Source organism: Lithobates pipiens, unplaced genomic scaffold (assembly GCF_037356315.1).
Source record: "Lithobates pipiens isolate NorthernLeopardFrog02 unplaced genomic scaffold, aLitPip1_a1.2 Scaffold_18, whole genome shotgun sequence".
Lineage (NCBI taxonomy): Eukaryota > Metazoa > Chordata > Amphibia > Anura > Ranidae > Lithobates > Lithobates pipiens.
Genome location: NW_027507758.1, coordinates 80,438,761 through 80,463,552, shown reverse-complemented (window position 1 = coordinate 80,463,552; position 24,792 = coordinate 80,438,761). Strand labels below are relative to the sequence as shown.

General features: G+C 42.8%; 1 protein-coding gene across 4 annotated transcripts in view; it reads left to right on the top strand.

Annotated features, from left to right (window-relative positions):
* Nucleotides 1-24,325, top strand: part of ENAH (ENAH actin regulator) — a 136,196-nt gene extending 111,871 nt beyond the window's left edge. Inside the window, exons 1-11 of one of the 4 annotated variants that reach the window (XM_077485833.1) lie at nucleotides 359-578; nucleotides 2,805-3,187; nucleotides 8,647-9,432; nucleotides 11,320-11,642; nucleotides 12,883-13,028; nucleotides 14,526-14,580; nucleotides 15,036-15,084; nucleotides 16,219-16,285; nucleotides 16,470-16,548; nucleotides 17,574-17,631; nucleotides 21,313-24,325. In XM_077485833.1, the coding sequence (XP_077341959.1) occupies nucleotides 511-578; nucleotides 2,805-3,187; nucleotides 8,647-9,432; nucleotides 11,320-11,642; nucleotides 12,883-13,028; nucleotides 14,526-14,580; nucleotides 15,036-15,084; nucleotides 16,219-16,285; nucleotides 16,470-16,548; nucleotides 17,574-17,631; nucleotides 21,313-21,350 (2,052 nt within the window). In that variant the 5' untranslated portion in view covers nucleotides 359-510 and the 3' untranslated portion in view covers nucleotides 21,351-24,325. Of the gene's footprint in view, nucleotides 1-358; nucleotides 579-2,804; nucleotides 3,188-8,646; nucleotides 9,433-11,319; nucleotides 11,643-12,882; nucleotides 13,029-14,525; nucleotides 14,581-15,035; nucleotides 15,085-16,218; nucleotides 16,286-16,469; nucleotides 16,549-17,573; nucleotides 17,632-21,312 lie in introns of those variants that run through there. The other 3 variants (XM_077485832.1, XM_077485834.1, XM_077485836.1) reach the window with 3 other exon arrangements.
* The last annotated feature ends 467 nt before the right edge of the window (nucleotides 24,326-24,792 follow it).

The following is a 24,792-nucleotide window of genomic DNA, read 5'->3' as shown; positions in this document are numbered from 1 at the left end:
GTAAAAATGCAGCTCAACCAATGGGGTTTTAGTTCCCCCAATGAATAGTGTAAAGGAACCCTAATTTTACTGACGGACGGCATTGTATGTGATTTTTATTTTACTCATAGTTTGAATTGAACACAATTGCCAATAACCACTGCCATTCAAATGTCTCCATTACCACAACGTCATTCAAATCTCCGTCTATTGACATCTCATGTGATGGAATGTGTTTACAGTTGAGACTATATATTCAAAGCTGTCCTATTCTATTGGTAACTTTTTCTACATGACCTCATCCCACCACAAGCCTATCAGTGTGTGCGGTGTAATCGGCATTACAGCTGGCTGTGAACAGAAGCACATACTAAGAATGGCATGAAGATGAGTCAGACGCAGAGCGGGTCTCACGGTGTCAGTAAGGCTTGCATACGCTATTAATAGTTAGGAAGTCACTTAGAAGGCTAGCACCGCTTATAAAGAGAAAGCGAGCACTACGAAGCAAGATTTCTTGGGAGTCTCCAAAAAATGAAGCCCTACGGATGTTACATTGTACTCCAGCAGGGAAATGGACCAAAAGTAGATCGGCTTTTGCTGTAAGTACACCTAGACTAACAGGATTCTAGATTAATTGTTGCTTTTTTCAGCAAATTACAGTCAGAACTGGGAATGATCATACATCTGATCTTATTCAATGGTGGAATCGATATTCTGGCATGGATTTTTTTTTCTCCAATCCATCATTACTAATGACCTTCCGGTCTTTTTAGAAGGCATAAACACACAGGCTTGGCTAGATTTAATGGTACATGTTTTTACCACGATCGTCCTTCAAAATGATCATGCTGTTGTCAGACCTTTCATCCACAGCCTTCCGTTTATGGGTGCCTTAATGGATGTGATATATTTAGGAGCTGTGAACAAAGCTCAGGGCTGACCTTAGAAAACCCATGTTGCTTTTCACAGTGTCCTTTAGTGGATCTAAAAAGTTCTAGAGCAGCTTTTCTCAACCTTTTTAACGCAGAGGAACCCATGAAATTTCTGATCTTGGGGAACCCCTTCTAAAAAATTACTATATCTACAGCTCATGCTACATTAGTGTGATGGTCAACAGAATGTCCCTTATATTTTGTTAACTTGGTAAGAATTGCCCCCTTACAGATTGCTGAAAAGAGCAATGGCATCAGTGGTAGCTTATCTGAGAGGAAGACATTTCTAATTGCTCAAGGAGCCCCTAGTAACTTCTGGATGAACCCTGAGTGAGAACAGCTTCTCTAGAGTGTTATGAAAAATGAAGCAAAGTAGTACAAAGCATCTATCATGGCTGCCAACCAGTGCACAAAGCAAGGTCCATAAAGACATGGATGAGCGAGCTTGGGGTGGAGAAGCTTGACTGGCCTGTACAGAGCCCTGACCTCAACCCAATAGAACACCTTTGGGATGAATTTGAGCGAAGACTGAGCCATGCCTACTCGCCCACATCCGTGCCTGACCACAAATGCGCTTCTGGAAGAAACCTTGTGGACAGCGTTCACAGAAGAGTTGAAGCTGTTATATATGCAAAGGGTGAGCCAGCTCAATATTGAACCCTACGAACCAAGACTGGGATGCCATTAAACTCCATGTCCATGTAAAGGCATGTGTCCCAATATTTTTGATAATCTAGTGTAGATTGAAATTCACCTGGTTTCTGCTGAGCGGGGTGATTTTTTTGATCCATGTCTTAAGACCGCACATGATCACCAGGTGAAAACAGCAAACAGATATAAATAATGCAGTCATCTCATTTAAGTATTGTCAAACTGCAATACAGTATAGTCTTTGTTTTGTGGTTTAATAGCGTTTTAGCTTTGAGGGTGGCTCGGTATCTGCAGCTATAGAGGTCAGTGGGAATGTGTATTATGTCCGGTTCACACTTGTGCGATGCCAGACATCGCATGTAATTTGCAGCGCACTGCTGTTCACGTTACATGCCGTGTTTGTGCGCTGCGATATCAGCCATACAGATAGTATGGTTGATATCGCACCACATTCGGTCCAAACACGCACAGGACCCTTTTCTTTGGACTAGAATCGCATCGCATGTGTGTTCATACATATGCGATCTGATTCATGTCCGAACTGTCAGTTTGCGGTTAACATATGACATTCCCCAGCAGTTTGCATATGGCAGTGTGAACTGCCGTGCGTGTCGGGTGCGATGTGGGAACCCGCAGTGGATTTTCAGGGTTGTCGCATCGCACAAGTGTGAACCGGCCCTTAAGCTCATTTACTGCTTCTTAAATATTTTTTCTAAATGTTGGCTACACGTATTTTTTTTAATTCCTAATATAAAATATCTACCTTGTCTTCAGTGACCACTACTGAGTCCATAGCCGATGGTCATATGACCACATGTTTGGGGTGGTCATCGCCTAGTCTGGTGAGAATAAGCTTTTCCCCACAACAAGAACAAAGTTACAAAAAAAATGTGTTGGGACCTGATTTAGAAGGGGGAGAAGGAGGTTTGGTAGGTAAACCTGGGTGGACATACTTTATCTCAGCCATCTACACAGTGGAATATTGCTGAAATAAGCAAAATTCGTTTTCACCTGTGTTGTCTCTGTAATCTGAAAATGTTAACACCTTTAATACTGACAAGCTTATAATCATGCTGCCTGTGCAGCTTGAGCACAGCCTCTTGTTCACTGCTACAAAAATAACTGATTAGTTGTCTGCTAAAATATTAATGGAGGTTGAGCTGAGCGTTTAACTGGTAACCATAGCGACTTTTCTTACCATAACACTTCTACACCTCGACTTTTTTTTTTTTTTTTTTACAGGCAGCTGCAGGAGCAGCAGCGGCAGAAGGAGCTTGAACGTGAGCGTCAGGAACGTGAACGTATGGAACGAGAGCGCCTGGACCGTGAGAGGCTCGAGAGGGAGCGGCTGGAGCGAGAGCGGCTTGAGAGGGAGCGGCTGGAGCGAGAGCGGCTCGAGAGGGAGCGACTGGAGCGTGAACGGATTGAGCGCGAGCGCTTAGAACAAGAGCAACTGGAACGGGAAATAGAGCAAGAGAGACAGGAGAGAGAACGTCAGGAACAGCTGGAGCAAGAACTGCAAGAACAAGAGAGGCTGGAGCAAGAGAGGCAGGAGAGAGAGCTGCAGGAACAGCTGGAGAAGGAACAGCTGCAATGGGAACATGAGAGGAGGGTGTCCAATGCTGGTAAGTGACTGTATGCACACATCTAGACATGCACAAGACATATGCACCACTCGGTACACTCATTGCCTCCACTCATAACATCCTGAACATCAGTCTTGCACACAACTCATTACCTTTTACAGGAGATCAGCAAATTCAGGAATGTTAAAGGGACGGAGTCCACCTAAAACTGACATTTCAAGTTTTAGTAGACTGGATATTTCTAGTGGTTTCTGATCTCTCAGGGCCTCTGGTGGTGAAAAGTGCTCTTTAGTAATTGGGTTTCTTCTTGTGGCATCCCTAAAGATCAATAGAAATACAGCCCACACCATCCCTCTTCTGACTATGACCTGCCCCAACTAGAGAAAGCCATGGAGATAGATCCCACGTGGTGGATTTATGTAACAACGTTGACAGCTCCCATCCTTTTTATAGAAAGAATTTAAAAAGTATAAATGTTAGTGGGGAACTTGAATTAAACCCATGTAGCATAAGTCTGTTTAGGTCACATGCACAACAGTGCCAAAATGGTGAGCCCCAGTAAGCAAATCACTGTAACCATTAGTTGGTCAATATTGCCAGGGCCTGTGATGTAGCGATGTGTCTAGCGACACTATTGCTGACCTTATGAGGGGAAAGATACTTGTATGTCTAAATTCAATAATGAAAATGGAATCTATTACAGTCTACCCATTTTTTTTAGATGTAGTGGCTGCATTTGTTTTCATTTTGCAGGCAAAATAAATTTTCAGCAAGCACAGAAAATATCTATTGGTCCTGCCAGAAATCGAGTGTCCTCATCTCCTCGTAACTGCAGTTAAATCTAAAATGATGTCTCAGTTCTCTCCTGAGAACTACAATACATTTCCACCCTATGCAATTGGGAGGGGAGGAATTACGTAGTCATAACATGCTTCCTGTCTCCTAGAGTGACGAGGCTGTCTTTCCATAGATACAGTAAAGTGAGTGAGAATTTCCGCCATAGGTCAGAAAGTGTGTTACTAGTAGGATCACCATGAAATAAAATAACCCAGAGACTGTTGATTTTGCCCAACAATATAAATAAACAATAGATTATATATATATATATATATATATATATATATATATATATATATATATATATATATATATATATATATATATATATATATATATATATATATATATATATATATATATATATATAATCCGCTTCAGTTATTCTGAGAAGGCTGTCAGCAAGGTTTAAGAGTGTGTCTATGGAAATGTTTGACCATTCTTTTGAAGCGATGTTGGATGAAGAAGGCTCGAGAGCAGGACTCTGAAGGCCAGAAAAGTTTCTCCACCCGAAATTTGCTCATCCATGTCTTTATGGACCTTGCTTTGTGCAGTAATGTTGGAACAGGAAGTGACCATCCCCAAACTGTTCCCACAAATTTGGGAGCATGAAATTGTCCAAAATGTCTAGGTATAATGACGCCTTAAGAGTTCCCTTCACTGGAACTAAGGGACCAACCCCACACAATAAGGACATGGATGAGAGTGAGTTGAGGGTGGAGGAACTTGACTGGACTTGAACTTGACTTGACCTCTACCTGATAAAATACCTTTGGGATGAGCCGACCCTTCTCATCCAACATTAGTGCCTGACCTCACAAATGTGCATCTGGAAGAATGGGCAAACATTCCCATGGACGGCCTTCAGGTATTATCACCTATACTGTAGAGAGGTCTGAAATTGAGGGGGCTCTAATATCCTCTAAGTTTTGCTTGGCCCCACACACTTCTAATTCTAATTATTGGTTAGTGAGGATGTCTATCATAATAAAGGACTGGATGCGCTTTGGAGGAGCATGACTGATTCTGTCTACAATAAAGTTTTATTATCCATTGATCCTACCAGTAGGGTTTCTTATTTTTTTCATTGCCCAGTAGCTCTAGAAGGTTCAGATGTGTGTCCATAATGTTTAGGTGTCATCGCAGCACCCATTTTACAGGAGCCAGCATGCTGGATTAATTCTTTAGTAGTACTTTATAAATGAGCGGTTCCCTGATGAAGATGATGGGGGGGGGGGGGGGGGGTGTATATAGCTGGCTCTATGGCTTCCATTTTTTTTTTTTTTTTTTTACTAGCCCAGACTCCATGGGCTTGCTGTGCACGTGGGCATAAGCAGATTGATGGGTTTGCTTTTTTTGAGTTTTATTTAGACAGTCAAGTGACATACAGGTCCTTCTCAAAAAATTTGCATATTGTGATAAAGTTCATTATTTTCTGTAATGTACTGATAAACATTAGACTTTCATATATTTTAGATTCATTACACACAACTGAAGTAGTTCAAGCCTTTTCTTGTTTTAATATTGATGATTTTGGCATACAGCTCCTGAAAACCCAAAAATCCTATCTCAAAAAATTAGCATATTTCATCTGACCAATAAAATAAAAGTGTTTTTAATACAAAAAAAGTCAACCTTCAAATAATTATGTTCAGTTATGCACTCAATACTTGGTCGGGAATCCTTTTGCAGAAATGACTGCTTCAATGCGGCGTGGCATGGAGGCAACCAGCCTGTGGCACTGCTGAGGTGTTATGGAGGCCCAGGATGCTTCGATAGCGGCCTTAAGCTCATCCAGAGTGTTGGGTCTTGCGTCTCTCAACTTTCTCTTCCCAATATCCCACAGATTCTCTATGGGGTTCAGGTCAGGAGAGTTGGCAGGCCAATTGAGCACAGTAATACCATGGTCAGTAAACCATTTACCAGTGGTTTTGGCACTGTGAGCAGGTGCCAGGTTGTGCTGAAAAATGAAATCTTCATCTCCATAAAGCTTTTCAGCAGATGGAAGCATGAAGTGCTCCAAAATCTCCTGATAGCTAGCTGCATTGACCCTGCCCTTGATAAAACACAGAGGACCAACACCAGCAGCTGACATGGCACCCCAGACCATCACTGACTGTGGGTACTTGACACTGGACCTCAGGCATTTTGGCATTTCCCTCTCCCCAGTCTTCCTCCAGACTCTGGCACCTTGATTTCCGAATGACATGCAAAATTTGCTTTCATCCGAAAAAAGTACTTTGGACCACTGAGCAACAGTCCAGTGCTGCTTCTCTGTAGCCCAGGTCAGGCGCTTCTGCCGCTGTTTCTGGTTCAAAAGTGGCTTGACCTGGGGAATGCGGCACCTGTAGCCCATTTCCTGCACACGCCTGTTCACGGTGGCTCTGGATGTTTCTACTCCAGACTCAGTCCACTGCTTCCGCAGGTCCTCCAAGGTCTGGAATCGGTCCTTCTCCACAATCTTCTTCAGGGTCCGGTCACCTCTTCTCGTTGTGCAGCGTTTTCTGCCACACTTTTTCCTTCCCACAGACTTCCCACTGAGGTGCCTTGATACAGCACTCTGGGAACAGCCTATTCGTTCAGAAATTTCTTTCTGTGTCTTACCCTCTTGCTTGAGGGTGTCAATGATGGCCTTTTGGACAGCAGTCAGGTCGGCAGTCTTACCCATGATTGCGGTTTTGAGTAATGAACCAGGCTGGGAGTTTTTAAAAGCCTCAGGAATCTTTTGCAGGTGTTTAGAGTTAATTAGTTGATTCAGATGATTAGGTTAATAGCTTGTTTAGAGAACCTTTTCATGATATGCTAATTTTTTGAGATAGGAATTTTGAGTTTTCATGAGCTGTATGCCAAAATCATCAATATTAAAACAAGAAAAGGCTTGAACTACTTCAGTTGTGTGTAATGAATCTAAAATATATGAAAGTCTAATGTTTATCAGTACATTACAGAAAATAATGAACTTTATCACAATATGCTAATTTTTTGAGAAGGACCTGTACACCTCCCAAAGTCCTTTCCTTACAGGACTCCATCAGTTCTTAGACGGTGTGTTGTATGTTAGAGATGCCACAATTACAAAACCCATCAAGATCAACAGTCGTCCAAGCAAAAGGCCGGGACATCACACACTGCATCTTTCAGGGCGTTGGACTCCAAGTGCTGCAGTTTTTACAGCCGTGCTCAGTTTATTCATCCCTAGCAGAATTTGTAAGATATGAACAGTTTTTAAAGAAACATTAGTGATCAGACCAAACACCATTTTATTTCACTTTTTTTTTAATGTGGTTCAAATTGAACTATTAGGCATCCCAGAATGGAAAACTCATTAAACTATGGCAATAAATATAGAATCATTTTTCAAAAGTTTGCAGACCTTTAATTCTTAGTTTAGCTATGCCTCAATTATTATTTTTGACAGAGATCAAATATGATGAGGGATTAGAACCCGTAAGAGGTTTTACTACCTTTTAGGGACATCATTAGGCACCATTTAAATCTGTGTGTTCCAAGAATGGGCAATTCTGCACTTTGCACTTGCGGTGTCATTCATTGTTAATAGCACCCCAAATGCAGAAAGGAGACAGATTGTCGCCCAGAAAAAGCGCAACAGATTTGATGAAACATGTAAACTGGAACATGGGGAAAAAGTGCCATTAGCTACTTAAGGCAGCCCATTGAATTTGGTAGGCTGGCCCCGTGCCTGTTGCGCAGAAAGACATGCTTTTCAAAAAAAGCTAGGTATGATTGGGACCTTCTATTCCTGTCCTGAGGAACCCTTTATCTTTGTTCTTGTTGGGGCTCATTTTTAAAAATGGCCGCCCCAAACAGAAAATCTCTTCAAACAGATAATAATGATAATCTCTCTAACATAATAGCAGGAGACCGGACGGGATTCTAACCCTTCTCACACTATCCAAAACTAAAAACCATAGGTTTGGCTTTATTTGCACTTTATTATGTGTTGCCCGCTTTGCATCAGTGAGGACTTGCAGTCTCTTGTGATTGTGAATAAGTTACAAATACTGTACATTCTTTGGTTGTCTAGCATGAATTGCATGTTTTTAAATATCCCATAAGTTACTCCCCCAAAAGAGCAGCTCTATCTTCATAGGTCTTGTTGATGCCACTTTAAACCTAGTATTATGGTTGTGACTATAAAGTCCAATTTTGGTCTCATCTCATCACTCCAAATGATTTGATGAGCCAAAAGTTTTGAGGCTTTTCTAAGTGCTGCTTAGCATATTGGAGACAGGCTGTGTTGTGGCGTTGGTGCAATAAAAATGGCCAACCTTTTACAAATTCTGCCAGGCATATGTAAACTTATGAGCACAACTGTTTTAGAAGCTCTGAGTCAGAGTACCAAAAAAGAACCAATATCCAATCAAGGGATGTGAACAACCCCTTTACTGTGGTCGGTATATTGATGATCATGTAGATATGAGTTGTTCTCTATTTGTAATGTTGAATTGGGGGGGTTGGTGGCAAACTCGTTCAAAGCAATAACGTCTTCTTTATCTAATCTTATACTAACCATAGTTCTCATTTAATCTTTTCCTTTGAATGCTGGTTTGGTTGCTTCATTAGCTCCTTTTTTCTCTTTTTTTTTTCTTCTTCTTTATTTGTCTTGTCTGTTGCTGCTATGTGCACCAAATCCACACCAGACTCATCTTTCGACAACTCATATAACACTGCACATCTTGATTACTCTAGCTCTCAGTCTCATTCCGCATCCCCCATTTCTTACGCTAAAGCCATCTCTGTCCCAGTGTCGTCTATTTGCACAGACTCCATTGCTGACTATGTCATTGTCACTTCTCAATCCATCAGCTCTACACCACCCACCCCTCCCCTGCGCCACTCTGCCTCACGATTTGCCACATCGCTGGGCTCTGCCTTCCATCCCGTCCTTCCACATTACGCCACCGTTCCTCGGCCTATAAATAAAATTTCACGGCCGCCATCCCCTGTGAACCAAGCACTTCCTCCACCACCGCCACCTCCTCCCCCAGTGAAGCCCATAACGTGGTCTGCTTCTAACTTTGCTCCACTTCCGCCCTCTCCGCCAGTTATGATCAGCAGTCCACCTGGCAAGGCCACAGGCCCTAGGGCTGTACATCTAGTGTCTGCAGCGCAGCTGGCGCTCTTGTCCTCCACACCAAATGGGCACTCGGATGCTCCTTCCTATGATACGTCATGTACTCCTGCCCCTCCACCACCACCACCTCCTCCATCATTTACTCCATTCTCACTGTCCTCATCTCAAGCTGTCACGTGTTCTCCGAGCGCTTCTGTTGTCTCAGCATGCCAGCCAAGTGTTCTCCCTTCTCCCTCTGCAGCTTCCCCTGCCTCTGTCGAGAATTCTTTACTCTCTGTGCTGGGAGACACCTGTGCTTCTCAGCCAGACTTGACCACCTCCTCTCAACCGACTGACCCTGCGGCCCATCCGGGTAAGGCTTACTGTCACTGCCATTAACTGACTAACCTGAACATGCCATCCTTAAACTTGTGTTAGGAAAGGGTTGGTCTGACCATAACCTGGATGTGTAGTCCTTCAGTACAGCCAGGAATATTTTGCAGTTTTGTTTTTTTTATATTGTTTTTATTTCCTTGATGTGATTTACAGCAGTGATACGCAACCTTTATTTTAAATTGGTGGCCCAAGTGTCAGTAGTTTTTTTGTTGTTGTTTTTCGTCTGCCGTATTTTTTGGGCCCTGCCCTCTGAATGTGCTCACTACTTTTTCTAAATTAATGGTGCACATGGTGTAAATCAGCCTTGGTCCGCCTTTAAAGTGCAATGAAACCTAGCGTTAAAAAGATGTAAAAAATTTGTCCCACGAGCTTTATGCCATAATGTACTAGTTTGCACAGCATATTGGCACATTATGGCAAAATGACTTGAAAACCATCCCTCCAGCCCTGCAGTGTGAGTTTTTTTTTTTTGTTTTTTTTTTTTGTTTTTTTTTTTATTTTTTTTAGCTCCATCTTCTCCCAATCTTCCCTTGCAGTTCAGATTTTCTGTTTAGGATGACATCACTCCCACGCATGGGAGTTGCATCATCATGACAGAGCGATGCTGTAAATGTATGCTGAACTGTGCATGTGCACTGCTCAGTGTACTTCAACACTTACTGGAAAGAAAGTCCATTAGGGTCTCTTCTGTCATACAAATCCTACTTGTCATTTTTATTTTTTTTAAAGTTAGAGCTTAACTACACTTTAATAATCAAGTCTAGAATATTGCACTTGGGTATCTAAAGCGGACATCCAGCGATCTAAAAACAGGTATGCATTGGCCATTGAACAGTTGTTGACATTGTCCCAGACAGTGGTATAGTTAGATTTGGCTGGTGCAGTGATAGTTGGGTGGTCCTGAATAAGGTGTATTAACCCTTAAATGGTCCAACATAGGGGATCTTTTTGGTACCTGCTTAAACAACATTGCTTAACAGTTTTAGGCCACAAAAAAAGTAAGAAACATGGTTTACAACATTTTTATTTATATTTTTACTTGCTTTTAAAGTGGAACTAAACCCTCCTATGGGCCACAGATGGTGGCACCTTAGCTTCTGTTTAGATCAGCTGTTGTGCTGCACGTGATCAGCTGTAATGCCAGACGTTTAAAAGCTATAAAGTTTGGTTGAAAGCTTTATATAGGCAAACTGGCAACTGTGACCATTTTCAGAGGCATACCTTGTGTGTAGAGTATGGCTTAGTGCTCTAACATTGCAAAAAGGCAACACTGGTATGTTTAGTATTTAAAACCATTTTTTTAACATTTGATACTTAAAGCTAGCTAAAGACGTGAGTGGTTGTCATTGGTGCAGAAGCATGCCTGCTCTCTTAGCTTAAGCCGTGGATAGCATTTTCAGACACCTGCTGTGCCATGAATATCTTTAGGAAAGGGGTGAGGGTTGTAGTGTTGCCTAGTAGTGGCTGTAGAACAATTGTGTTAGGGTTGTGCTGTACCATATGATCTTAATTCTGTGGGTAGCTTATCAGTACCTGTCACATCCTTTTTGCTGTAGCAAATTAACAGGACTTTAAAAATCTTTATTTGCTGCAACAAAACGTCTAGGGTTTTTTCAGCTACTTCTCCCAGTTTTCACCATCCTTTGGGTGAGCAGGCCCATTATGGTTCCTTTTAAAATTAAATTTCAATTTTTATTATGATTGCTTTTGTTATACTACTGCTTTCCCTTTTTATAACGTCTACTAACATCCTGTGTTTTGTTTGCTTCGTGAGATGTTTTGTTTCACTTTCCTAACATAAGAATAAAGAAAAACTGTGGTGACTCTAGTAGTGATGTTTTCCCACACTTTCTCCTTTTTGTAGGTGTTGTACCAGGACCACCAGCGCCTCCGCCCCCACCCCCTCTGCCAACTGGTTCAAATTTGTCTCAAGTGGGCATGCCCCCGCCTCCACCTGCCCCACCACTTCCCCCTTCAGCTTTTGCCCCACCTCCTCCTCCTGGTCCCCCTCCTCCACCTTGTCCTCCACCCCCTGCACCTATGGCAGCACCTCCTCCACCAGCCCCCCCACCACCCCCTGCACCTCCACTTCCCTTTTCTGCTGCTTTGGTGACCTCAGAAGATAACCGTCCACTATCAGGCCTTGCTGCTGCTTTAGCTGGAGCCAAGCTTCGAAAAGTGTCTCGGGTAACTATATTTTAATTGTCTTGTCTTTTACTTATTTGGAGAGCTTTACTCTTTCGGGCAGGTTAGATTGACTTAATGTTTTCAGACAAATTTACTATACAATCTTTTTACATCTTCAGTTTGTAAGAGGTGGTCACAATTAGCACTTTAGTATTTTAACACCTGCATCTACCATACCATATTCTTCTTAAAGGAGACTTTGCAACTGCATAAGGGCTTGTTTGCACTACAATTTATCCTGGCAGTTTTTGGGCACTTGGCAGCTGGTTCTGACTCCTGTGCAGCACCCTGCATATATTATTATTTAAAGCGGAGGTCCACCCTAAAGTGGACCTTCCGCTCATCGGAACCCTCCCCCCCTCCGGCGCCACAATTGGCACCTTTCAGGGGGGAGGGGGGTGCAGATACCTGTACAGTACAGGTATTCTGCACCCACTTCCGGGATAGCTCTCTGCGGAAAGGGGCGTAGATTACGCCCCTTTCCGCAAGTGCCCGCCCCTTTCCGCAAGTGCCCCGCTGCCTGCTGGGAAACACACAGATCCCAGAGGCAGCGGGGACCGTCCTTATTGCTCAGCGCGGCTCGCGCATGCGCAGTAGGGAACCGGGAAATGAAGCCGAAAGGCTCCATTTCCTGATTCCCATACCCAAGATGGCGGCGGCAGCACCCGACAGACGATCTAGAGATCGGCTTCGGGTGCCGACATCGCGGGCGCGCTGGACAGGTAAGTGTCACTATTTTAAAAGTCAGCAGCTGCAGTATTTGTAGCTGCTGGCTTTTATAAAAAAAAAAAAAAAAACGCGGAGTCCCGGCGGACTTCCGCTTTAAGGTACTTGTATAGCACCGTCAATTTACGCAGCGCTTTACATATACATTGTACATTCACATCAGTCCCTACCCTCATGGAGCTTACAATCTAAGGTCCCTAACTCACATTCATATACTAGGGCCAATTTAGACAGAAGCCAATTAACCTACCAGCATGTCTTTGGGGTGTGGGAGGAAACCTTTGCAGGCACAGGGAGAACATGCAAACTCCAGGACAACTCAAGAGCCAGTTACTTCAAACTAGGATCCAGAATGCTACCTCTGAAGCCTGAGAACAAGCTGTCGGTTAGCGCAGTATTCTTTAGTCGCATGGCATTTTGTTGCCATTCAGAAAATGCAAATGAACCATTAGGAAATGTTACAAGCCACTCAAAAGTCTGCAGCATTTAATGTTGTCTTCTCTTCATTTCATAGACTGAAGATGCCTCCAGTCAGGGAAGTGCAGGTTCGGTTGGAACCAATTCAGGATCCTCTAAAGCAGAATCGAGTCGTGGAAATGGCCCTTTGCCGATGGTGGGCGGTGGACTAATGGAGGAAATGAGTGCACTACTAGCCAGGAGGTGAGCCTAAGGAAAAGTCCCAACACTGTTCTCCCTAAAGCCGCTGGGTTGAACGAAAAAAAAAAAAACTTTCAGTTCCAGTCAGAGCCGCTGTACAGCAATCTCCCCGCTGAGCTGTTGTGTTCTGACAGAGTGACGGACCCCTGCCAAAACTCTCAAATCGGCGCTGACCGGGAGCCGGTTGGCTGCTGGTTTTCCAGCATGCTCATCCGACAGAAGCTGGCCAAACTGTAGGAAAAGATTCCTTAACATTTAAATGCCATCAAATGCCAGTTGACATGGACTCCTGGTGATCACAGTGGCCGGCTTCTGTCAGACCAGCAGGCATACACACGGGGGAAAATGTCGGCTGGCTTTACGGGGGGGGCTTAAACCTTTGATTTCTGAGGTCAGTTTACTGTATTATTCTCATTTGTAACGGCCACCCTTCTCCTGTGGCATGTTAGTCTTTGTTGATTCCGCCTTTTAGATCTAGTATTGGACTTTTTATACACCACTCCCAAAACACCCTGCCCATTGAAATAGATGTGCTTTGGCAGCGCCGCAACACGGGCACTTTTAACCCTTTTGGCTGCTAGCAGGGGGTTAGAAGTGCCCCGTTAGCGGCAGAAAAGCCCTGTTAGAAAAGTGGTACTTTACTGTGAACACCAGCGCCACCCCAGTGTGAAAGTACCCTTGGTTCTCTTCATTGAGACAAGCTCACACTGTAGAGGGATATTTCATGTCTGAGGTTTAGATCCACTTTAAATTAATGAGGCTCTACATCATGTGTGAAAGTTGCCTATGGGAATCTGCATGTAAATGCAGGCTGCCTAGGAATTCCCACTCCTCCAGCCTTGCACCCACCCATCAAGGGATTAGAATATTTGCTAAACTCCTCCCAAAACCCTGTTCAATGGCTTGCTTCAAAATTGGAGGCTTTTAAGAGGATTACTAGGGTGGTGGGGTACTATGATGTTTTAAGCAATCTCCAACATCCTGCTAGCTCCCCCTCCAGAGTCATGATCTTGCATAGAGAAACACAAAGACCCAGTGACATCACTGGGCCTAAAATTAGATCTGTAATGAAAATGGTAGCGTTTATTTTGATTAGAAAGGGGTGGGGGTAACCAGGGTGGTCGAAATGCAAGCTGATTAACGTTCAGGTCTGAAGAAAAAAATGGCACTAGAATAAATACTACAAACTGGTGTCGGGGTGTTTTTGCAGTACCCACAAGGTGCTGATACATAACACAGAGTTATGCAAATTCTTCCTTTATGCACCTTGAATAGCATCACAATGTTACCCACTTTGCTGAAAACTGAAACATATTCATACACCCCCCACACCCAATAATGCAAAGCTTGCATCTCTTGGTACTTTACTAAGGCATCTGCATTGGAAATGGATGCTGCCCATTTCCTGACAGAGCGCAAATTTGATCATTTGCATATGACCTATACGGCAGAAATAATTCATCCTAATTAAGTGTGACTTTTCATCCATTCCTGGTACAGGAGACGGATTGCAGAGAAAGTACCGGCAGACTCTGACTCAAAAGAAGACAAAACGGTAAGAGTGAGCCTACAGTTGCATAATTCATGGTTGGCGACAGCGCTAGAGAGAACTATTATCCAGTCACTGGAGTCATTAAACAGTGAGGGAAATAATGGACCATAGGGGAGATGACTTTTCAGACGCATCCCTAAGGACAACTGGGCTTTGGTGCAGATTTTAAACTGGGTGCTTGTTCATAGCTCAGCTGTGTTCCTCCCTTAAACAGATGTATAGCTCTCAAAATGTTCACCTTTTCAGTCTGTAAATGTCTAATAGAGCTTTAAAAGCTGATGACATGGGTGCTTGAAGGATAAATGATATGTTCCTATGGGTTCATAGCTAATAATTGAAAAGTTGCAGCCATGTCTAGGCCCCCTGAAATCATAGCAAAGCAAGTAGTTATACCCTAGCCACTTTTATACAGTATCTGTATGTATGCCTTTGATTGCATTTTTCTTTGTGTCTTGCAGGACGAAGCTGAGCAAGTACCTACAAAAGCACCCTCTGCTGGCACACCTGGTAAGAATGCTGTGCAATATATGACAACATGACACGGTAGAAAGTGGTTATCAAGCGATTTTAAAGTGGTTCTAATCCCTAAAGGTTTTGTTTTGTACCCTAATGCACTCTATGCATAAAGGTAAAAGGCTTCTGCTCTGTGCATGAAAGCAGAGGCTTTCCCTCTCTGGGCACATTGGCTCCCGCTGCTGTCAGTCAGATCCTGTGACAGGGGCCCAGGGCTGGGCCATCCTGTCTGTGGCTTCCTATGAAGGCACTAACAGAGGAGCATCGGCGGGGTACCAGAGGAGGAGGATCAGTGCTGCTCTGTGCAAAAACATGTTTATTGTGTTTAACCGAAAATAAGACCTACCCCTAAAATAAGCCCTACTGTGATTTTCGGAGAGGGATGCAATATAAGTCTTAGTTTAAAGTGGTTGTAAAATCCTAAAATGTACTGTATTATATAATGTAAACTGTGTATGTTTCTTAACCTTTTGATAAATGCCTTAGCGATCTCCTCTTCTGCCAGTGGGAGATCTCGGGGGGAGGGGTCGCATGCAGTGCTTGTTGGTGCTCAGGTGGGGCCGTGGAAGTGCCAAGTGGCGCTCAGCTGATCCCCCGCTGCTCTCCTTTTGTGCCAGCTGTCAGTGGGGCATCTTGGCCCCCTTCCCTCTGCGTTGCTTGGAGCGGGAAGACTGATCAGGCGGGTCACGGAAGGTATTTATCACAAATCGATTACAGAAACAGGCACAGATTACATTATGTAATACTGTAATACAGCGCATTTTAGGATTTTACAAGCACTGTTAGTTCCACTGGGGATTTCTGACAGGCAGGGAGGGAGAGGGGGAGAGAGGACAGCACATGACAAGCCCTACCCCGAAAATAATCCCTATGGGGTCTTTTGTTGCCAAAATTAATATAAGATTGGGCTTGTTTTTGGGGAAGCACGGTATTTTATTTAAAAATAAAAAGCTTTAAAAACACTTTAATGATACAATTAGACAACACAGATCAAGTTGCCTTTCATTTTGCAAAGTCTGTGCGACAAGTTTTGTCTTTTTTTTTTTTTTCATCCCACAATGGAGTGTTGATACATTGTTGATCCAGAAAAAATATTTTAATTGTCTTTTCCCTTCTATATCTCCATAGAACCCACAAGAAAGCCTTGGGAAAGAACAAACACAATAAATGGTAGCAAATCTCCTATTATCTCCAGGTAATTAGACTCTCTTGTCTATAACTTGCTTTATTGTTGCAAATTTGTGATTGGCTGGTGATGTCTTAGCGATTGCTCTTTATTGGGATTGTGCAACCAGGGCTTCTACAGCTGCGAAGTGACCACAAGTCTGAGCCTAGTCATCCGTGGCTGGAGAGTTGACAACTATTTTCTTTTGTTTCAGACCAAAATCTACACCAACGGGGCAGCCAAGTGCCAATGGGGTACAATCAGAATCATTGGACTATGACCGATTGAAACAGGTACTGCAATGGATGGTCCCCAAGCCAGGATTTTTGCCTGTTTATTTTTCTCCAATGTATAAGGGCCCATTCACACTAGAAACTGCATGTGAATCGCACAGGAAAGCTATGTGGCTCTTGTGTGATTCACATCCATTTCTGTTTAGTGTGATTTCAGACCTATTCATTTTGAATGGACTGCAATTGCAACACACTGCACCAAAAGTAGAGCATGCACTACTTTTTGAAGTGCACAGCAACCCCATTGCATGGTACTTTTGTACCATATGATCTGCTGTGGGCAAATGCACTGCGTTTGGATTGTCGTTAACTTTGCACTGACACCCCATCCCCCCCCCCCCCCCCAGCAGATCGTAAAGGGCAGCGCGATTGGAATGCAGTGCGGGAAGCCACATGGGAGCGCGGCTATCCAGCACTGCATTCTAGTGTGAACAGACCTACGTTTTTGTTGTATGTTTATATGTATGTAGCTTTCTCACTAGCAGGGGAGATTCAGAAGCATATTCTATATTTAAGCCAATAACAAATAAGAAGAGCTAGTGTTTAACCTCCGTAAGGTTTTACCCCCTTCATGACAAGGGATTTTTTTTTTTTGCTGTTCAGCACTGTGCTACTTTAACTGGCAATTGCCAGTTTTTGTGTTTTTTTTGTTTTTTTGATTGTGCCTAGACATAGTGGCAGTTCACACCTGACGCAGTTCCGTGTGCTTTTTTTTCTGCACAAAATGCATGCACAGTGTCTTCCATGTATTGCAATGGCTCTAGTTCACACCATGCGGTCAGTTTCTGCACTGGAAACTTACCAGAAACTGACTGCATGGTGTGAGCTAGAGTCATTGCAATACATGAAAAACCCTGTGCAGAAAAAAAGCACATGGAACTGCGTCTGGTGTGAACTAGTACTTAGGTCAGATGTACCACATGTCTGTATCATAAACAACTTCACAAACCTGAAATTCTTTTAAGCCATCTTACTGAATGTTACCTGGTCTCTATGTCTACTAACCTCCTTTCTTTTACCCTCAGGATATTTTAGAAGAAATGAGGAAAGAATTAACAAAACTTAAAGAGGAACTTATTGATGGTTAGTATGGTTTACTTTGGACATTTTATTATTTGTTCTTGGCAGTGGACCTGTTCTCTTTTCACTTTAGTGTTAACACGTTCATTCTGCAGTGCTCTAAATAATGCACCATCTTTGGTGTCAGTGAGAGGAATTGTGGCCCATTGTTTGTGTCATTAGGAAGAATTGTAACATTGAAAAGATATACCGTATTTATCGGCATATAACATGCACTTTTTTCCCCTTAAAATCAGGGGAAAATCGTGGGCGCGTGTTATACGCCGATCCCTCGCTGATTGTTAGCAGAGCGAGCCCTGCCGACATACACAAAGCCAAGTGTACTCGGCTCCTCTCGCAGTCTCGCCCACGTGACTTTGAGCGGAGCCGAGACTAGCCGAGTGTACTCGGCTTTGTGTATGTCGGCGGTGCTCGCTCCGCTCATAGTCACACCCAGTGATGGACATAACACAGGTCCAATGGCGGGACTGGGCGGGACTGAACGGAGTGAGCACTGCTGACATACGCAAAGCTGAGTACACTCGGCTAGTCTCGGCTCGACTCGCAGTAATGTGGGCGGGACTGCAAGAGGAGCCGAGAACACTCGGCTTTGTTTGTCGGCAGCGCTCGCTCCGCTCCCAATCAGCAGAGATCGGCGCCAATTTAAAATTCCTGCAATGAAGCTGCAAAGAGACACAGGGCTGCAAAGACACTGGGCAAGGCTGCATTGATGGGCATTTAAATGTAAGTTTTTTTTTTTTTCCCCTTAACCACTTACCGACCAGCTCACGACGATGTACGTCCTATTTTTGAAGAGGGATATCTCGGTAACGGCGGCAGCTGCTGCCACAAGCGAGATTTCCATCTCTTCAGGCGCCGGTCGTCTGTACGATAACGGTGGTCTCCGGCGGATTCGCCGCGAGATCACCGCTATCGGCGGCGGGAGAGGTGCCTCCCGCACCTTCCGCCGCTTACCGGAGCCGTCGTTTGCGGCGGAGGCGATCGGGTCCTTTCGCTAGCTGGGTATGGAGACGAGTGAGGCTAAGATGGCCCCCACTCGTCTCTATGCCATAGGAGGGCGGAAGCGACGTCAAAACGTCACTTCCGCCCATACCTCTTAAAGGTATATTTTTTTTAAATGTCATATTTTTTTCTTTTTTTTTGTTGCATTTTAGTCCAAATATGAGATCTGAGGACTTTTTGACCCCAGAGCTCATATTTAAGAGGACCTGTCATGCTTTTTTTTTATTACAAGGGATGTTTACATTCCTTGTAATAGGAATAAAAGTAATCAATTTTTAAAAATAAATAAATAAAATCAATTAAAATAAGAAAAAAAAAAGGTTTTTAAAAACACCCCGTCACGACGAGCTTGCGCACAGAAGCGAGCGCATACGTGAGTAGCGCCCGCATATGAAAACGGTGGTCAAACTACACATGTGAGGTATCACCACGATCGGTAGAGCGAGAGCAATAATTCTAGCCCTAGACCTCCTCTGTAACGCAAAAAATGCAACCTGTAGAATTTTTTAAATGTCGCTTATGGAGATTTTTGAGGCTAAAAGTTTGACGCCATTCCACGAGCGGTGCAATTTTGAAGCGTGACATGGTGGGTATCAATTTACTCGGTGTACCATTATCTTTCACAATATAAAAAAAAATTGGGCTAATTTTACTGTCTTATTTTTTTATTCAAAAAAGTGATTTTTTTCCCAAAAAAAAGTGCGCTTGTAAGACCGCTGCGCAAATACGGTGTGAAAAAAGTATTTCAATGACCGCCATTTTATTCTCTAGGGCAGTGATGGCGAACCTTGGCACTCCAGATGTTTTGGAACTACAATTCCCAGGATACTCATCTACACTGCAGAGTACATGAGCATCATGGGAAATGTAGTTCCAAAACATCTGGGGTGCCAAGGTTCACCATCACTGCTCTAGGGTGTTAGAAAAAAAACAATATAAAATGTTTGGGGGTTCTAAGTAATTTTCTAGCAAAAAAAACGGTTTTAAACATGTAAACACCAAATCGGAAAAAGAGGCCTGGTCCTTACATGGTTAAACTTTCCACCTAAAAGTTTTTTTCCTTAAAATTCCCTCCTAAACTTGGGGCGCGTGTTAAACGCCGTCGAGTGTTGTACGCCAATAAATACGGTACTTATGCTCAAATCCCGGTAGCGTGTACATGCATATAATCTATCAGGTGCTAAAGGGTTGTGACCATGCTTCAAATTCTGGATGAACACTCTGCTATATACCATTTCTAGTAAACTTTGTAATGAAAAATGGGGATTTTTAGTTTACATATTTTGCAATACATATTTAACCACTTCAATACCGGGCACTTAAACACCTTCCTGCCCAGACCAATTTTGAGCTTTCAGTGCTGTCGCACTTTGAATGACAATTGTGCGGCCATACAACACTGTAACCAAATGAAATTTTTATCATTTTTTCCCACAAATAGAGCTTTCTTTTGGTGGTATTTGATCACCTCTACGGTTTTTATTTTTTGCTCTTCAAATAAAAAAATACCGAAAATTTTGAAGAAAATTTTTTTTTTTGTTTCAGTTTCAAAACTTTGTAAATAAGTACGTTTTCTCCTCCACTGATGGGGCTACACTGATGAGGTGGCACTGATGAGGTGGCACTGATGGGCATGGATGGGTGGCACTGATAGGCGGCACGGGTGGGCACTGATAGGCGGTACGGGTGGGCACTAATAGGCGGCATTGTATTCTTATCCTGTACTAATGGATGCCAATCAGTGCCAAACAATAATGCATGCCAATCAGTGATGCCCATTGTGGGCACTGATTGGCATCCATTGTGGGCACTGGCATCCATTGTGGCACTGACTGGCATCCCTGGTGGTCTAGGGAGGATTACCTTTTGCTGGGCATCCCTGGTGGTCTGGTGGCGTCCCTGGTGGTCCAGTGTGTGCATCCTCGGGGGGGCTGTGCTGATAATCGATCAACACAGCCCCCCCCCCCCCCCCTGTCAGAGGAGCAGCTGATCGGCTCTCCTCTACTCACGTCTGACAGACGCGAGTGAGGAAAAGCCGATCACCGGCTCTTCCTATTTACACTGTGATCAGCCGTGATTGGACACGGCTGATCACGTGGTAAAGAGTCTCCATCGGAGACTCTTTACCAAGATCGCAGTTGCCGGGTGTCAGACTGACACCCCGCAACAACGATCGTCGCGATGCGCTCCCCCGGGGGCGCGCATCGGCTCATAATCCTGATCACGTCATATGACGTCCGATCAGGATTATGCAACCACTTTGCCACCGTCAATTGCCTATAGGCCGGGCGGCAAGTGGTTAAGCTGGCCAACTGCATCAAAATAATCCTCCTTGTATTGCAATATGTGTGAACTAAAAATCCCTGTTTTTCATTGCAAAGTTTGCTAGAAAGGATATATAGCAGTGTGCAGAGGGTTCATCCAGAATTCATCAGGAGGCTGCAGTTTGTAGATCACTGCCTTTACTATAAGATACTATACTTTGTTTGAGCACAAGGGGGGGGGGGGGGGGGGGGCTTTTGTGTGGGCAAAAGTCCTACTTTTTTTTAACTTTTTTTATTTTTTTATTATTATAGCGGGCCTTCAAAAGTCAAATGCTTTGAATGTATAATATGGTTGCACTGCTTATTTCATGTTCTGCTTTTAATTTTTTTTTTTTTTTTTTTTTTTTTTTTTTTTTAGCCATCAGGCAAGAGCTGGGCAAGTCAAACAGCGCATAGAGGAACGCCAAGCACCTGCTCAACTGGCCTGATTAGAAAAGGACTTTTTTTTTTCTAAGCTGTTTTAAAGGAAGTCTGAACTCCTGCAACCGGGGAACAGCATATAAAGACCTTTCAAAGACTTCTTCACTTTGGATGTATACGAATTCTCTCCTGGATTTCTGCTTTATTTTTTTTTCCTCCTTTCTCTACGCTTCGAAAGCGATGGGGATAAATGGTCTTAAAGTTGCTAACCAATTATGCAGAAATTATTTTTCATGTTTTTTTTTCCCTTCCTGTCCAACGAGCTTGCAGTGCATATCAAAAAAAAAAAAAACCATGTCAAAAAGAAAGAAAGCAATCATTGCACACATTTCAGATTTTTTAGAACATCCACAGGTGGAGAGATGGCTGGTCTAAAGAGGGTTCTACAGTTAGATGTACTGCAAGTGTTAAACTCAGGTTTGTCTTCCTATAATATTTGATATTTCATTTAAAAAAAGGCAAAAACAGAGAGAACGTCCGGTTCCAGGAACAGTGTAGTCACATGGGTGAATTTTAAATGAGCAAAGGAGTATTTAAACCCCAATTTTTTTCTATAAATTGTTTTGGTACTTTGACAGGGTTGTCTCAAGATTTGATTGTCTTCTCAGATTGTTACAATGCTTTACCAAATTCCCTTACCCAAAAAAAAAACAATTGTAAACACAATCTGCATCAAGCCAGCACTATGTTTTCTTAATTTTTGCATGAGGAGAAAATTGCCAACTTGACATGGTCTAATGACTATGTTTCATTATAGATGCTGTGCATGCCACATTTAGTATAAACTTCCAGATAAGCCTTCAATTTTATCCAGTGCTTTTCTCAAATCTTGCAATTTGTTTGAGTCCCCATCCTGTTAAGTTTGAAATTCTTAGGCATGTTAGGACATCCTCTTCATCGTGACCAATCCAGGCATATCTCAAACCAGCTGTTTTTTGTTGATCTTGCTTTGATAAGGAGTTTAAGGGAGTGACTTGAAGGTTGCCCTGCCAAGTTAGGAGTTATACAGGTTTAAAATATCCTTTTCACAGGCCCCTAGCTTATAAGAAGTTTGGTTTGACCTGCACTGTGAAACTCTTGTGCTGGAAAGGTTCACAGTCCTCCAGTTAATAAAAGGGTGACTTGTTTTGACATACAGAATTCAGGAGAGACCTTTTAAGGTGTAAACTGCGCAGTGGAGTCGTTTTGGACTTTTTGGATCAGAATTGTGCCATATTGCCATGGAACCCTACCGAGAAGGAACAGACTGCAACTCAAAAACCACAACTTCATCATCCCCCACATACCAGGAAGTGCTGGTCACCAAAGTATCATGCATTTTTAGGAAGCTTTGAGAAACAATCATCCTCTTTGTTGGTCTGCTGTTCGTTAGGTACAGAGACCTGGACTCTACAGATGGATTAATAACATCCAAAACGTGCAAGCAGCCTTTTTATACCCACTCTTGTGCATGGTAGGAAAGTAAAGGCGTTGTTGACTGACGCATCAAGCTTGTCATCAAAGCAATCATCCTTTCCAGTCACCATTATACTTCTGTTTACTGCAGTCATTTCAACTATTAGAGAGTTCAGCCATGTATGTGACACTAGAGCGTGTTTCCCCCCCCCCCCCCCCCAATTTCCAAATTTCAAACCTAAAGCCACCTTATTATGCTATATGATCATGAGCAGTCCAAAGTAAGACAGCTTGATAGGTCTCCCTTGTTATTGAATGGAAACCGGTTTATGCACTACGCGTTTTGTGCCTTGGTGAAAAAAAGCATATTTTTCAGTTGTTGAGTGATCCAGTGTCTTCGTTATGTCTTCACATCTTGTCTTGCATATTTACTCATATTTCTTTCTTTTTCTTGTACCACCCGTACATAATTAATATTTTTTTTTTTCTCTCTAAAATCTTGGATATACAAAGAAATAACCTTTCAGTGGTTAAAATTTTAGTTTTCCTTTTTTTTCTTTTGTAGGCTCTCATTTTTTTAAAACTATTTTTGGGAAGTGAGCTGACTTGTTGGGCACGTTGTCTTAACTTTAGAACAGTTTAAGACATCCTTTTTTTGTTCTTTTTTTTATTTCCCCCCCCCCCACAAAGGAAAATATATATTTTTTTTTCTTTTCTCTTTTGCAACACTGTGACCTAAGCTGTGATAAAATGATACCCAAGAGGTTAAACAAAAATCAATCACAATGAAACTGAATGTATAAATCGTGAGTGCTGGTGCTGAAGTCTCTATTCACACTCATCCTGGTTTTGATGCTTTTCCACGCTCATCTTGTGTGTCTCATCTGAAGCTGAAGTTGGAACAATTGTAAGTGGAGCTGTCATGCCTGCGCAGTGGAGGAAGTTGACACTAAGCCAATCAGCTCACAAGGAACTTTTGACATTGTAACCGCCTGCGGCATGCAAAGCCTCATGCTGTTTTGACATTAGTAGCTCCTGGTGAATTAATAGGCTTGTCAATTCTGGTACATTGGCCCAAGAACAAAATGCCTCCTGCTGTGTTCAAGGTGACAGGTGCACTTTAATTGAATGTCACTTGTCCATGTTATCAATTTTCACACTTTTAGCTTTTTACCCATATCCTTCCAAGTCATCTCTGCTATTTTTTTTACCATTTGTTTATTTGTTTTAAATTTACTACATGCTAACTTTTTTTGTTTTGTTTGAGCGATTGAAATAAAATTGCAATATAAGTGTTGCCCACCATCGTTCTGTTGAAACCTTCTAATCTTTGGACTGCTATAAGAGTTTCCTGCCAGGATTATTGAATGTGATTTTAAAAATATGCTGAATACCCTATAGAGGTTTAAAAAAAAAATGGTACTTGCTATTTGGAGGTTTACATAATGCTATCATTATTTTTCTAATTTTGAAGAGGCATTTTACCAGAATTGAATACGCTCCAATAATGTAAGACTCTATGTAGTATGTATAAATGAAGACTGTACATAAACACATTTTGTGTGGGTTTATCTTGACTGTGGGGTAGTAGGGGTTAAGCAGGGTCTGGATAAGGTCTGATGTACACTAAAAGGACAAAAGTTTGACTATATTGGCTGGACATTTATTTCCTAAACCTTGGGCACTAATATCACGTCGGTCCCCCATTTGCTGCTAAAATAGCCTTCACTGTTCTCAGTGCCTTGCATCATTGGAAGGAATAGTTCCAAGGGCTTGACAAAGGTAAGTGAAGGGCCACAGTTTGGAGACCACTGCTCTACATCAAACTTGTCAAACCATGTCTTCATAAAGTTGGCTTTGTACATAGGGGCACAGTTGTGCTGTAACAAAAAGGGCCTACCTAAAACAGTTGCTACGGGGTGGAAGTGCAAATTGTCTAAAATATATTTTATGCTGTAGCATTAACCGTGTCCTTCACTGGAAACACCTGAACCCAATAATTAGGAGCAGTATTCATATACTA